This window comes from Sphaeramia orbicularis, chromosome 18, assembly GCF_902148855.1.
Source record: "Sphaeramia orbicularis chromosome 18, fSphaOr1.1, whole genome shotgun sequence".
Classification (NCBI taxonomy): Eukaryota; Metazoa; Chordata; class Actinopteri; order Kurtiformes; family Apogonidae; genus Sphaeramia; species Sphaeramia orbicularis.
Genome location: NC_043974.1, coordinates 3,069,427 through 3,084,199, shown reverse-complemented (window position 1 = coordinate 3,084,199; position 14,773 = coordinate 3,069,427). Strand labels below are relative to the sequence as shown.

Sequence of the window (14,773 nt, the reverse complement as noted above, 5' to 3'; positions counted from 1 at the left end):
GTTGAAGCTGGTACCAGTCATGCTTATGTCAAATTATATCAAATTCCAATCAATATTTGTTGAATTATAATGAAAAATATGTGGTAAATGGGATTTTCAATGTTAAATGTAAATGTCCACAGAGTCCAAATTCCACAGTGGATGTGGACAATTTTGTGCCAGATACAAGATATTGTTCTAAGCTACAGGTGGATCCAATTGGAGGAGAATCGGAGTCATTTTCAATTTTTATGAATTTTCGAAAATTGCTCAATGATGACAGGAAATTGTAGATGTTGTGACCTTGCTGTGACCTTGAACTTTGGCCTACTTGGCCCAAAATGTAATGGGTTGGTCCCAGGGCCTAGGCCTATCTGTGGGGGAGATTTGGGAAAGATGGGTGGAAGAGTTTTCCCGTAAAGTTGCTAACAAACAAACAAACACACAAACAAACAAACAAACAAACACACAAAGCAAAGTGATCACAATACCTCCTGGCAGAGGTACTTAACTCTTTCGGTGCCAGACAGTTAAGGGGCTAATAAGCCTTAAAAGTGCCACAGAATTTGGCCGTTTTTCAGTATTTCGCGTCGTTTTTATAATCGAAGTCTGAATCGTCATCAGAACTCATTTTCTAGCAGATGGGACTGTTTTGACAGATCGCTGTGTTTACGATATTACTACAAAATGGCCATCTAATTTGAATGTGATTTCATTCATAAATTCATTCATAAAATTTCCCAAGCAGAAAACGAAACGCGAGCTCTTCCTTGGTCAAAAACCGCTCGGTAACATCCGACCGATTGCTACTTAGATTCAAAACGCACCGGACGCAGCCGATTCATTATTGATCGTAATTTGCAAGAAGATTTGAAAGAACGTCATTGAAATGTGAGAAAGAAATGGGGGTGGATGGTTTGTTTGTACACAAATATGGCGTGTTCTCCAAAGCCGATCTGATCGGCCCATGGCACTTTAAAGGTTGTATTCGTAAAGCTGATTTAATCGGCCCATGGCACTGAAAGAGTTAACAACAACAGAAAGTTCATGAAAGTCAATTTGTGTCATCAGATTTTGAATTATAAAAGCTATTGAATTTCTACCACGGAATTTTTTTTGCTCTGAAATTAAGTATCTGAATTTTTTGGCTTTGAATTCAACTATGTTCATAAATTTTGAATTAAAAAAATTCAGATACTAAAAACTCAGAAGCAAAAATTCTGAGGAAAAATATAAGATACTTAATTTCAGAGCAAAAAAAATTCAGTGCTAGAAATTAATGGCTTTTATAATTCAAAATCTGATGACACAGATTTACTTCCATAAAAGTTTCCATCCAACACCATGTGTGACCTTCGGCTGCACTGGGCTGCACTGATGCTAACTGGTTATGCCACCTGCCTGTCTGATGCTGATTGGCTGCGGCTGCCGATTTGCTGATTTGTTACGCTTTGGTGACTGTCCAATTGGGGCCTCATTACGTTTCCAGATCCCTCCCACTTAAAGGAACAAATGTCTGAGATGTGATGTTTATGAGAAGAATCAGGGAAACACAGATCTGATATCAGGCCTTCAAATGACTGTTTACATGTAGAGTGACACTGTATGTACTATATACGACTCCGACAAACTGTGTAAGAAGACAGGAAAAACCACTGTCATCACAGCGTGGACTGCATCTGACAAGTTCAACGTGAAGAAACTGTTCTAGTGTCACATAAGCAGCACACATCTGCTGATTAAAACACAGTTTTATTGGCTCACACCAGAGCAGATGAAGGACGTTACAGTCTGTCCAGCAGGATTACACTGAACTACCAAACTGTCCACACAGACTTTCTGAAAAACTAACAGTTTCATTTATATCCTAATGCAACATTATTTATGTTTATCCATGAATTTAGATCAGGGCTCTCAAACTCATGTTCTTTCAGCTTCCACATTCAGCCTGATTTGATCTCCAGTGGGCCGAACCAGTAAAATAATAAAATAATAACCTATAAATACTGACAACTGCAAAGTTTTGTATGTGTTTTAGAGCAAAAAACCCATGAAATTCTGAAAATACTTACTTTTATAAACTATCCAAACAAAAAAGATGTGAATAACCTGAACAAATATGAACAATGTGAAATGTCTTGAGAAAAGTAAATGCAATTTTATCAATATTCTGCCTGTTTCTAAATGTTTTGTGTATTTGTAATTGTAATGTCAGTTGTAACGCACATGTGTAAATGATAAACTGATAATCCGAGGAAGAATATTGTTAAAACTGCACTTGTTTTTCTTCAGAAATCTCAAGTTGCTGACATTATTCAGATTTTTAAGGAAATGTTGTAGATGTAAACATTTTCATAATGTAATTTTACTTTTTTCACTGGTACTATTTTACTGGTCCGGCCCACTGGAGATCAAATTGGGGTGACTGTGGCCCCTGAACTAAAGGGAGTCTGACACCCCTGTTCTAAATAAACAAATTGTGATTTAATGAAAAAACTGACATTCTGCACTTCTGTTACTCAACATAAAAAATATTGGTAAAGTTTTGTGCATATGTCCACTGGAAAAGCCACTACTGTCATCTCTGCAGTTACACTGCCAGCAACTTGGTTTTCAGTTGTGTTTGCTTTGGCCCAGAGGTTTGAAGGGGTGTGTCCTTGTTGGCTAATTTGCTTTTAAGTACAGCTACAAAAAAAAAAAAAGCCTATCATCAAACTGATTGTCTCACACACAGGTGTCAAACATGCGGCCCGGGGGCCAAATCTGGCCCATTTAAGGGTCCAATCTGGCCCCGCAGGATGAAAGTGCAAAACTGAACCTGAACAGTCCAGGTTGTCCAAGTCCTTTTGGCTCAGGTTCCACATACAGACCAATGTGATCTACAGTCAAAATAACAACACAGTAACCCATAAATAATGACAACTGTAAATTTTCTTTGTGAAAAGTTTAAGCAAAAAAAATAAGATTACGCTGCAAAAATATTTACATTTACAAAACTATTTTTTCATAAATAAATACATAAATAAAAACAAAGATAAACAACCCAAAATGTGCAATTTTAATAGTATTCTGCCTGTTCCTAAATGTTTGGTGCATTTATGGATCCACTGGGATCTGTAGTTGTGTTAATAATTAGAGATGGAATATTGTAGAAATTGTTCAAATTTTAGTTCCAAACTCCACAACAATATTCTGCCTGTTACCAAATGTTTATGTAACATTGTGTGTAATGTACATGTATATATAAGTCCAGGTATAATATTGTTAAAATTGCACTCATTTTTCAAATGAAATTTCATTTTTTTCAGGTTACTCACATCTTTTTTGTGAAATGTAAATATTTTCATGATTTAATTGTTTTGGGGCTTTTTTGTACTAAACAAAATGAAAAACTTGGATTTGTCATTATTTATAGGTTATTAAGTCATTATTTTACTGGTCTGCCCGCTTGAGATCAAATTGGGCTAAATATGGAACTGAACCATAATGAGTTTGACAGCCCTGGTCTAATGCATGAAATACAAAAATTACACTGAAGATAATAACAATCATTGGCGTCAAAATCAAAATCATTTTAATTCAGGTTCCACATACAGACACATACAGTCCAATTAGATTTCAAGTGGGTCAGAACCAGTAAAATATCATTATAACCTATAAATAATGACAACCCCAAATTCTCTGTGTTTTTTGGTGTAAAAAAGTAAAATTACATGAAAATGTCGATATTACCAAACCATACTTTTATAAAAAAAATGTGAATAACCTGAACAAATATGAACAAACGGAAATGTCTAAAAAAAAAAAAAGCAAATACAATTTGACCAATATTCTGCCTTTTACTAAATGTTTTGTGCGATTGTAACGCACATGTGTAAATGATAAAGTGATAAACCGAGGCAGAATATTGTTAAAATTACACTTGTTTTTCTTCAGACAATTCAAGTTGTTCATGTTATTCAGATTTTTAAGGAAACTTTGTAGCTGTAAACCTGATCAGAATAGAATTTGACTTTTTCACCAAGTTCCATGTTGAACTTCACTCTGACCCACTTCTTCCACGTGTGTGACTGACTGCACTGACTCTTGATGAAACTGTGTTGGAAGTGAAACAGTGGCTACATTTGAACATAATAGTCCCATTGAACCACAGAAGCTCAGGTAATTGTAATCCCTGTGACCGTACAGATTTTATAAAAGGCTTAAGTGGGGCTCATGATGCTAAAGTCACACAATAAACTCAGAGAGCTAACATTACTTCAAAGGGCTGTATTTAGGGAAACTACGTGCATGACATTTTGTTTTGCCCCCGTGGCGTACAAAAACACTTACGCAGTCAACTTAAGACCTTAATATCGTTAACATGAATTGCTTGGACCAGGTTCAGGGGCTGAATTTAAGGGAGAACTATGTGCATATTTCCACAGTCCAGCGCAGACCGTCATACTTTTGCGCTGGTCAACACAGGACCATAATCTTGTTAACATTAAGCTGTCGCAGCCAAAGCAGGGATCTGTATTTAAGGGAAAAATATGTGAATATTTCCATACTCCAGTTAAAGCTGTCATAATAAAACAGTGAGGTGATCAACTTCAGACCTTAATATTGTTAACATTAAACTCTCTGAGCCCACTTTGGAGCTACTCTTAGGAAAAATGTGCACAATATTTCCATATTTCCCTTTACTTTTTTTTTAATAAGAAAGGACTTGGAATGTAAATGGCACTGATGTAAATTCGGTGGAAATATTCCCCCGAGAACATTTTTACATTTAAAGAACCAACAATGACTTGCTTGTGGTTAGGCTGGATGTTAGCTTTACAGTAAATACACAAATTTAACAGAAACTTCAGAAGCTTTTTCCCAGATTCAGGACCACATGGAGTTCCCTCTGACTCCTCTAACTACTGCTAATGAATGAAGCTGAACGAATGACCAGAAAACTACACTAATGTATCTAAATCCTAGACTCAGTGGGACAAATAACGCCAATCACTAACATATTTTCTGGAGTTGTCCAGTGATCAAACCATTTTGGGAACAGCTGTGTGAACATTTAAATAACATTTTTACTGAAAAAATTCCTTGTAAATGTGAAGCCCTGTACTTAGGAGATATTTCATGTGAGAACTGGACTCTGAAAGATAAAAAACTGTTGTTAATGCTTTTGGCAGCGACTCAAAAGACTATCAGTAGAAAATGGTTAAAGCCTGAAGCACCCACAACGGAAGAATGGATGGACATCGAACAGGACATTTACATTCTGGAGAAGTTGACATTTTGTTTTAAGGGTCAAAAGGAATCTTTTTTCACTGTTTAATCAAAATGGACAAACTATGTTAAATTTGGATGTGAAGTGAATACATCGGTGATGTGAATACATTTATACATTTCAGTTTCAGTTAGTGTAAACATACACACCTTAATGTGCTTTATCTTGTGGATGAAGTAGTGGAGTAAGCCCTCTCCCCCAGCTCACTTTTCTTTATTTATTTATTTTATTTGTTCTATATTTGACTAAAAATCTTGGATTAGCATCTTCTTTCCATTTGAGGTGTGGAAATTGAACTGTACCCCTAAGGGAAGTTTTGTATAAATTGCTTTTCCAAACAAACAAAGAATTTAAAAAAAAAATCTAAATCCTTTCAACGTATCCCAAGTAATGTTTACAGCTGAACTTACAGCACTGTGCTTTTAAAATACTTTAACATTTAGTGTTCCATTTTAATAACAAAATCCAAATGTGTCCAGTCCAGGTCATCGTTAAGAAAATTGGTGGAACACGTTACATGTCCAGTTCTAATTATACTTTTCTTTTTTTCTTTTGTTCAGTCAATGTATAGTTTTTAGATGTTACCTGCTTGACAATTTCGACTGTGACTCCAGTCTTCCTCAGAAGCGTCTTCCAATGTGCTGCTGACGTGTCATTTATCAGCTGGTCGGCTCGACGGACCAATCAGAGCCTGTCGAGGTGACCGCGCCTCCCCGCCGCTTCTGAGGAAGACTGGAGTCACAGTCGAAATTGTCAAGCAGGTAGCATCTAAAAACTATACCTTGTCTGAACAAAAGAAAAAAAGAAAAGTATAATTACATTAACAGAAGACCAAATGAATGTCATTAGCCTCATGTCTGCTTCTGTTTTAACAGGAGGGTCATCGGTCACATCAGATCCAAATACCTCTCCTCCAATATGTTTCTCATATTTCCTCTTTTGTTCAAATAATGGGTACACCGATGACAGTATTGCACTTGTTTGTCTCTGAACCAGTGGTGAAGGAAGGACTGAAGCTTAAGTACTGAAGTAAAAGTACAAATATCCTGCAAAATACACACTCAAGTAAAAGTACAAGAACTACATCAGCAATCTTAAGTAAAAGCACTAAGCACTGACTTTTAAATTTACTTTAGAGTATTTTTGTTTTTAAGTAAAAGTACTCACACAGTGGGTTGTGTCAGTGTCTGGGCTGAATGTAGATCTGCTGACCTCTGACCTCTGCCCATGTCACTGCTGGAAGAATTACACCCAACTGTACAGTACATGTGTATCTGAAAGGCTGGTGTACTCATTGTGTGTACTACAATTCTGAGGATGACCAGTTATCTACTAGGTATTACCCACTAATTTACCATTAAGTTAAACACATTAAGACATCATATATCTCTAAATCATTTATTTACTTGTAAAACTGTTCTGTTCAGAGCAGTAAAAGTGCAGCATTTTTCAGAAGCACAAAATAAAACCCAACAAGAAAAGCACTCGGAGAGCGCAGACCTCCACCAAGACAGATCTGCCTCCTGTGTGTGCGTGTTTGTTTGTTTGTTTGTTTGTTAGTTAGGAAGATAACTCAAAAAGTTATGGATGGATTTGCATGAAATTTTCAGGAAATGTTGATACTGGCACAAGGAAGAAATTATTACATTTTGGTGGTGATCGGGGGGGGGGGGGGGGTGACTGATCTGCCTTGGTGGAGGTCTGCGCTCTGAGTGCTTTTCTAGTGAAGCATTACAATTATTCTTTTATCTATTTGTCTACTTTGTATTTTATGCATTTTTTGTTTTATACTTTGCTGTACAGTGTCCTTGGGTGTCCTGAAAGGTGCTTATACATAAAATGTATTATTATTTTTATTATTAATAAAAATATGAAATCTTGAAGTTCGAATCCTATTGCGTCCATTTTCTGTCACCATTACTTCCACAACTTTCCTGGTCGCACAGAAACCAGATTACACAGGCGCAGTATGGACTTCTAAACCCACTTTTACCATCTCTTCCTGCATCGAACATGCACCAAAAGTAATGACACAAAAAATTCTGGTTCTATTGTGTCTCAGGAGTTTGGTTTTACTTGTGGTTTCTTTTTTTTAAATACTGTATTTTTAGTTTTTATATCAAAAAAACCTGCACAAAACATGCCACAACAAAGAAACAAACATAGAGGCTGCCAGACAATTATAAACCACAGAAATAAACTTACAGAAGTAACATAGTTGCAGTAGTAAAAGTAAAGCCAGGACCATGTGAAAAGTTGAGTCAGGCATCACACCTGACACTGAGCTGGGAAGGGTCCCTAAATTCTGCTCTGTTCCTTGGGTTTGTACAGGCGCAGTTTTTTCATTTGGATAACTGATAACAACTTGCTGAGCCAATGAGCAAAGGGGGGGGGGGGGGGGGGGGGGGGGCTGGGACTTTCAGGTTAGGACAATAAGTTTTACTTATGCTTTCAACGTGATTGACTTCACAGTGCTGGTCTGACATCTGCACTTTCCACACAAATGGAAATGGAGCTTCAGCTAAACACCCGCTCTGCCATCATTGGAGCGAATAGAGTCACCTGATGCAATGGAAACAACGCCACAACGCAAACAAGAGAACTATTTCATCAGGCAACATTTGGAGGAAATTGTTTTTGTAAAATGTAACGAGTAAAGGCTTAAATTGTAGAAATGTAGTGAAGTAGAAAGTACAGATGACTGCTGCAAAATTAAACAGAGTAAATTCCAAGTATGCATTATTATTCTTACAGAAGTAAAGTACAAATACGAAAAAATTTACTTAAGTACAGCAACGAAGTACAAATACTTTGTTACATTGTACCACTGCTATAAAGCACTCAGGTCTGGCTGTTCACATCTACACTATATTGCCAAAAGTATTTGCTCTCCTGTCTTGACTCACATATGAATTTCAGGTCCATCCCATTCCTAGTCTATGGGTTCAGTCTGACGTGGCTCCACCCTTTGCAGCTCTAACAGCTTCAACTCTTCTGGGAAGGCTGTCCACAAGGTTTAGGAGTGTGTTCATGGGAATTTTGGACCATTCTTCCAGAAGTGCATTTGTGAGGTCACACACTGATGTTGGACAGAAGGCCTGGCTCTCAGTCTGCGCTCTAATTCATCCAAAGGTGTTCTATGGGGTTGAGGTCAGGACTCTGTGCAGGCCAGTCCAGTTCATCCACACCAGACTCTGTCCTCCATGTCCAAATGGACCTTGCTTTGTGCACTGGTGCACAGTCATGTTGGAAGAGGAAGGGGCCGGCTCCAAACTGTTCCCACAAAGTTGGGAGCATGGAATTGTCCCAAATGTCTTGTTCTGCTGAAGCATTCCCAGTTCCTTTCACTGGAACTAAGGGGCCCAGCCCAGCTCCTGAAAAACAACCCCACACCATAACCCCCCCTCCACCAAACTTTACACTTGGCACAATGCGCTCCCACAAGTATCGTTCTCCTGGAGACCGCCAAACCCAGACCCGTCCATCAGATCGCCAGATGGAGAAGCGCGATTGGTCACTCCAGAGAAGGCTCCTCCCCTGCTCTACAGTCCAGTGGCGGCGTGCTTTACACCACTGCATCCACCGCTTTGCATTGCACTTAGTGATGTACGGCTTGGATGCAGCTGCTCGGCCACGGAAACCCATTCCATGAAGCTCTCTGCACACTGTTCTGGAGCTAATCTGAAGGCCACATGAAGTTTGGAGGTCTGTAGCAATCGACTCTGCAGAAAGTTGTCCACCTCTTCGCACTATGCGCCTCAGCATCAGCTGACCCCGCTCCGTCAGTTTCCGTGGCCTACCACTTCGTGGCTGAGTTGCTGTCGTTCCCAAACACTTCCACTTTCTTATAATACAGCTGACAGTTGACTGTGGAATATTTAGGAGCCAGGAAATTTCACCACTGGATTTGTTCCACAGGTGGCATCCTATCACAGTTCCACGCTGGAATTCACTGAGCTCCTGAGAGCGACCCATTCTGTCACAAATATTTGTAAAAGCAGTCTGCATGCCTAGGGGCTTGATTTTATACACCTGTGGACATGGAAGGGACTGGAACACCTGATTCTGATTATTTGGATGGGTGAGCCAATACTTTTGGCAATATAGTGTATGTTGATCCACACTCAAGTGATTCAAGTCACATGATCCAATCAGAGGAGAGGAGACAAAATAAAAATCAATAAAACAATGTTAAAAATCAGACATCACATACATTAAATTCATCATAAATGACAATACAATCACTGAAAATATCAGCAAACATTAGGAAATTTATGTTTTGAATTTCTACATTAACGGGGAACTTAACAGCGGTTTATCATTATACCAGTAATCAATACATCAATGTTGGGATGTAACGATTACTGGTATAGCGATAAGCCGCGGTAAAATTGCCAACAGTTAGTATTAGTGTTTAAATTCTAACTATCATGATAACCGTGTTTGATTACTGCACTTTGAAAGAGAAAGACAGAGACAGAGAGAGGGAGAGAGAGAGAGAGAGAGAGAGAGAGAGAGAGAAAGAGAGAGAGACCCTAAAACAACTCAATGTTGATATGGAAAATAGTCCAACAGTGTCCATAAGGTTCCATCTTTAATTTGTGTATTTGATGTTTACATGTTAATATTTGAATGTTTCTGCAACAGAAAGTACATTGTGCCTATTATTTCATTTATTTTTTTTAGTTTAGTTTTTGGGTTTTTTTTGTTTTTTTTTCAAAACACAACTTGGTTAAATTATTTCAGTGTGTGTATCAGTACTTTTTGAACATTTTGAGCACATTTCAACAATACCGCGATAATAATGATAACCGTGATAATTTTGGTCACAATAACCATGAAACGAAATTTTCATATTGTTACATCCCTTGTCCCAACACACACACACACACACACTCACACACACACACACACACACACACACACACACACACACACACACACACACACACACACACACACACACAGTCCACTTCCCTTTTACAATTTAAGACGATTTACTCAACAATTTTGATTTCAGTACTTATAAAATATAGACTACCATCTTTTTCCAAAAGTCAACTCTCAACAGCACCAAAACTGGCCCACAGGTCAACGCTCTAGTCATTTTGAACTGATTTTCTTCTCTGACTGTGACTTTTAAAGTATCTCGTATCCCACAGTATTATGACCAAAGCCGCCTCCTCGTTGACAGCCTCCACCCTGAAATGTCTACACTGTTACATGTCCCCACCCTGCATCTGTACAGCTGCACACGTTAAAAGAAACCGTCTGACACTAGACAGGAGAGTCTACAAAGTACAACCGTGTCAAACATAAGGCCTGCGGGCCAAAACCGGCCCATCAGAGGGTCCGATCCAGCCTGTGGGAGGAATTTATGAAATGGAAAAACTACACTAAAGAAATTAACAATCAAGGGTTCAGAATCATTTGACTACAGGGACCACATACAGACCAACTGGATCTGAAGTGGGTCTTGTTTTAGTATGAAAATGTAAAATTACATGAAAACGTTCACATTTACAAACCAAATCATGATTAATCTGAACAAATATGAGCAACGTGAAATAACCTCACAGAAGGAAGTGTAATTGTACTAATATTCTGTCTGCTACTATATATTCATGTATTTGAAGATCCACTGATCTGTAAGTTGTAATGAACATGTATAAATGATAAACTGAGGCAGAATATTGTTGAATTTGCACCTAATTTTCTTCAGACTTTTCAGGTTGTTCGTAGTTGTTCATGAAATGTTCAAGAACACTTTGTTGTGTTCAAAGTTCTAATAGTTTTGGATTTTTCATTCTAGTTTAGTTTTATGTAGTTTTGACTTTTTTGTCTCTAATTCAGTTAGTTTTAATTAGTTTTTAGAGCAAGTTTGCTTGTTTCTATTAGTTTTCATTTTTTTCTAAATGCTTAGTTTTAGTTTTGTCATCTCTTTTCTCTTCTTCTCTGTCGTCGTATTCAAATAAATCCCAGACAGGACTCTGCTGCTTTCTCCCAACTTTAGTCTCCATGTTTCCAGGTAGAGTGGGGACCAGAAGACGACTGGAAACCACAAGTGATGGACCGTAAAGTGTTGTATGGTGCTGCTAGCTGAAATTGCTCGAGGGAAATAAATCAATTTCGTATCAATCTGACATTGACAAGACTAGACAAGACAAAAACTAAGGGAATTTGATCCATAATTTTTATATGTTTTAGTTAGTTTTGTAAACACACAATACAGTTTCAGTTACTTATCTTTTTTTCTTTTACTTATAGTTTTTATTTATTTCAGTTAACGAAAATATTTTTTCAATTCAAGTTTTAATCATTTCATTAGTTTTCGTTAACGATAATAACCTTGGTTGTGTTGTGTGTTTTGTTGTGTTGTATTTTCATCTTGGAATTTTACTTTTTCACTCTAAAACATAGAGAAAAGTTTGGATTTGACATTAATGACAGGTTCTCATCTTATTATTTACAGTATTTCTCTGTTCCGGCCCACTTGATATGTGTCCCCTGAACTAAAGTGAGTTTGACACCCCCGGTCTAAACTCTTCTAACATCCACCTTCCATAGGTTTCTACTTTCTTGGAGTTAAAGAAGCATGTGTCCAGTCGAGTTTTTTTGCCTCCTCCTTTGGCATTCTTGTGGCTGTGCTGATGAAGATAAATGAGTGACCAAAGCCACATCACAGTGGAGCTCTCATTAAGCAGAAAAGCCAAAGGCCTCTGCTCTGATTACATCTGTGAGTGTGTGATTACCAACGCCCGCAACAGGACAAACACACTGTGTGTTAGCGTGTGTGTGCATGTGTGTGTCTCTCTCTCTCTTTCTCCTCTTTGTTTTTCTTTTTTTTTTGTGTGTGAGTGTGTCTCTCTCTCTTTCCCCTCTTTGTTTTTTTTTTGTGTGTGTACATGTTCTCACCACATCAAGGATGAGTGTGTTGATGTCAAAGTTGGGTTTTTTCTTCACGCTGCGGATGACGCAGCTCTGCACCATGCAGCCTCCACACTCCACCTGCAGGCTGGGAGAGGTGACACTGGCCAACTGGAAACTCTTCAGGTTCCGGACGCCCCACGCTAAGATCTGAAACAGCCACAAAAGAGAGACAGAGAGAGAGAGCCTTTAAAGCAGGACCGTCAAACATTCAGTCCAATATGATGTGAGCCGGACCAGTAAAATAATAACCTATAAATTTAATTTCACTTATTAAGATCCCCATTAGCAACTGAATCATCAGTTGCTATTCTTCCTGGGGTCTCCTCTACATTACATTCCAGTTTTAATTATTTACATTAATCTTACACCATTCACACACACACACACACACACACACACACACACACACGGGACATATCCAACAGCCCAATGCAATAAAAATAAATAAACAAACAAAACAAGTCCTGTACATTTGTACTCCTTCACCAAACAATAGCTGTCTGATACAAATCATAAAACATCTTTCAATATTATCAATACTCTTTCCATTTCATGCCTGTTGTGTAAACAAGAAAAGTTTTAATTTCTTTTGAAAACATTTTCTGTTATTTTCCAACAACAGAAACTTCTGCCATGCAACCATGGCCCGCTAAAAAAAAGATTAGAAACAAAGAAACAAATTAGTTTCCCTGTAACTAATTTGTTCTGCTTAAAGGCAGAGCACACCGTGTTTCACTGGTTTGTCTTGTACAATAGTAGCTTATATAATAGCCTATATTTTATAAAAAAAGCTTTATAATAACTTATAAATAATGGCAATAATGTTTTTAAGTGAAAAAAGTAAACTTACATTATGAAAATGTTTGCATCTATAAAATATCCTTTAAAATAAGGTCAATAACATGAAGAACTTGAAATTTCTTTAGAAATATATGTGCAAGTTGAACAATATTCTGCCTCAGTTTATTGTTTACACATGTACATTACAACATACAGATCACAGTAGATCTACAAATACACAAAACATTTAATAACAGGCAGAATATTATTCAAATTCCACTTATTTTTTAAGTTGTTCATATTTGTTCATGTTCAAATTTCTTGTGAGAGGATAATTTATAAACATAAATATTTTCATGTAATTTTACTTTTTTTACACTAAAACTAACAGAAAATGTGTTGTCATTAGTTGTCATTATTTAAAGGTTACTATAATAGTATTTTACTGGTCTGACATACATACATGAGATTGAATTGGTCTGTATGTGGAACCAGTCTTCAGTGGAATTTTGGCATTTCACAAATTCATCCCACATGCCAGACTGGACCCTTCAGCGGGCCAGTTTTGGTCCCCAGGCTGTTACACTTGAGCCACGATTTAACAAATATATGTAGCTCAGATTGTGTTTCATTCGCATATTTAATTGGGGGGGGGGGGTTATTTTAGGAAAATTTTCAGATTCAACTTTAGCCCAGATTTTCTAATGCGCCCATGTCTTGGGAATACAAAAATGTGAAAAAATTTCAAATCAAGCCCAAACTCCAGCCCCACCCCGAAAACTACTTTTTCAACCCTGGAAACGTGGGGTTTTTGTCAACTTTCAAACCTTCTTCACTTTTGATGAAGTACAATGTAGCAATCTGCTCATGCTGGGCCCTTCAATGTTTTTTTGTGAGACATGTCATGTCTTCAGAGTGCTTTGCACTACAAAAGGTCCAATTATAGGTCAAAGGTCACCCAAATGGTCCAAAATGCATATTTCATGGAACTCAGCTGTTCATGTGGGTTCTTCCAAATGTTGGGCTCAGGTTTCTCCTCAGAACACATCTACTGACCACAAACAGCTGACATTCAATCAGACACATTAAACACAACTGTTTACTCATGTATTCTCCATACAGACATGTCAAAAAGAACAAACGGTAGTTTCACATGACTTTGACATTTACATGTATGTGTCCTGTTGTGGGCGACACAGTGGTGCAGTGGATAGACCTGGTGCCTCACAGACAGAAGGTCCTGGGTTCCATTCCAACACCAGTCCATGGGGGTGGGACCTTTCTATGTGGAGTTCACATGTTCTCCCAGCGTCTGCGTGGGTTCTCTCTGGTCCTCTGGCTCCTCCCACCATCCAAACACATGCACTGATAGGTTAATGGGTTCATCTAAATCCCCCATAGGTGTGAATGTGACAGTGACTGTTTGTGTCTGTATGTTCAGCCCTGCAGTGTAATGAAATGTCCAGGGTGAACCCCGCCTTCACCCATAAGTAGCTGGGATAGGCTCCAAGTGACCCCCGTGACCCTAGTGAGGATAAAGTGAGTTCAGAAAATGAATGAATGAATGAAGTGTTAGTGATTCCCGCCAAAATGTGTGCTAGTGTTTCCCACCACACTAATGGCAGCAAATTCAAATGGAATGTACATGTTGGAATATTTAGTCTGTAATGTGTCTTTAAAGGGCCAAAGGCCTTGGGGGGTCCCACCAGGAAACCAGAGGGAACAGAACTGAGGACAGATTTGATAAGATGTCAGAATGGTATGAATTTTTGAAAAAACTAGGCATTTTGGTGACTTTTAACCTACAACATG

At 38.0% G+C, this 14,773-nt stretch overlaps 1 protein-coding gene across 1 annotated transcript in view; it reads right to left on the bottom strand.

The window, feature by feature from the left end:
• dysf (dysferlin, limb girdle muscular dystrophy 2B (autosomal recessive)) overlaps positions 1 to 14,773 on the bottom strand; it is a 285,908-nt gene that overhangs the window by 167,848 nt on the left and 103,287 nt on the right. The window contains exon 39 of the mRNA XM_030162629.1: positions 12,167 to 12,328. Within this exon, the coding sequence (XP_030018489.1) occupies positions 12,167 to 12,328 (162 nt within the window). The remainder of the gene's footprint in view (positions 1 to 12,166; positions 12,329 to 14,773) is intronic.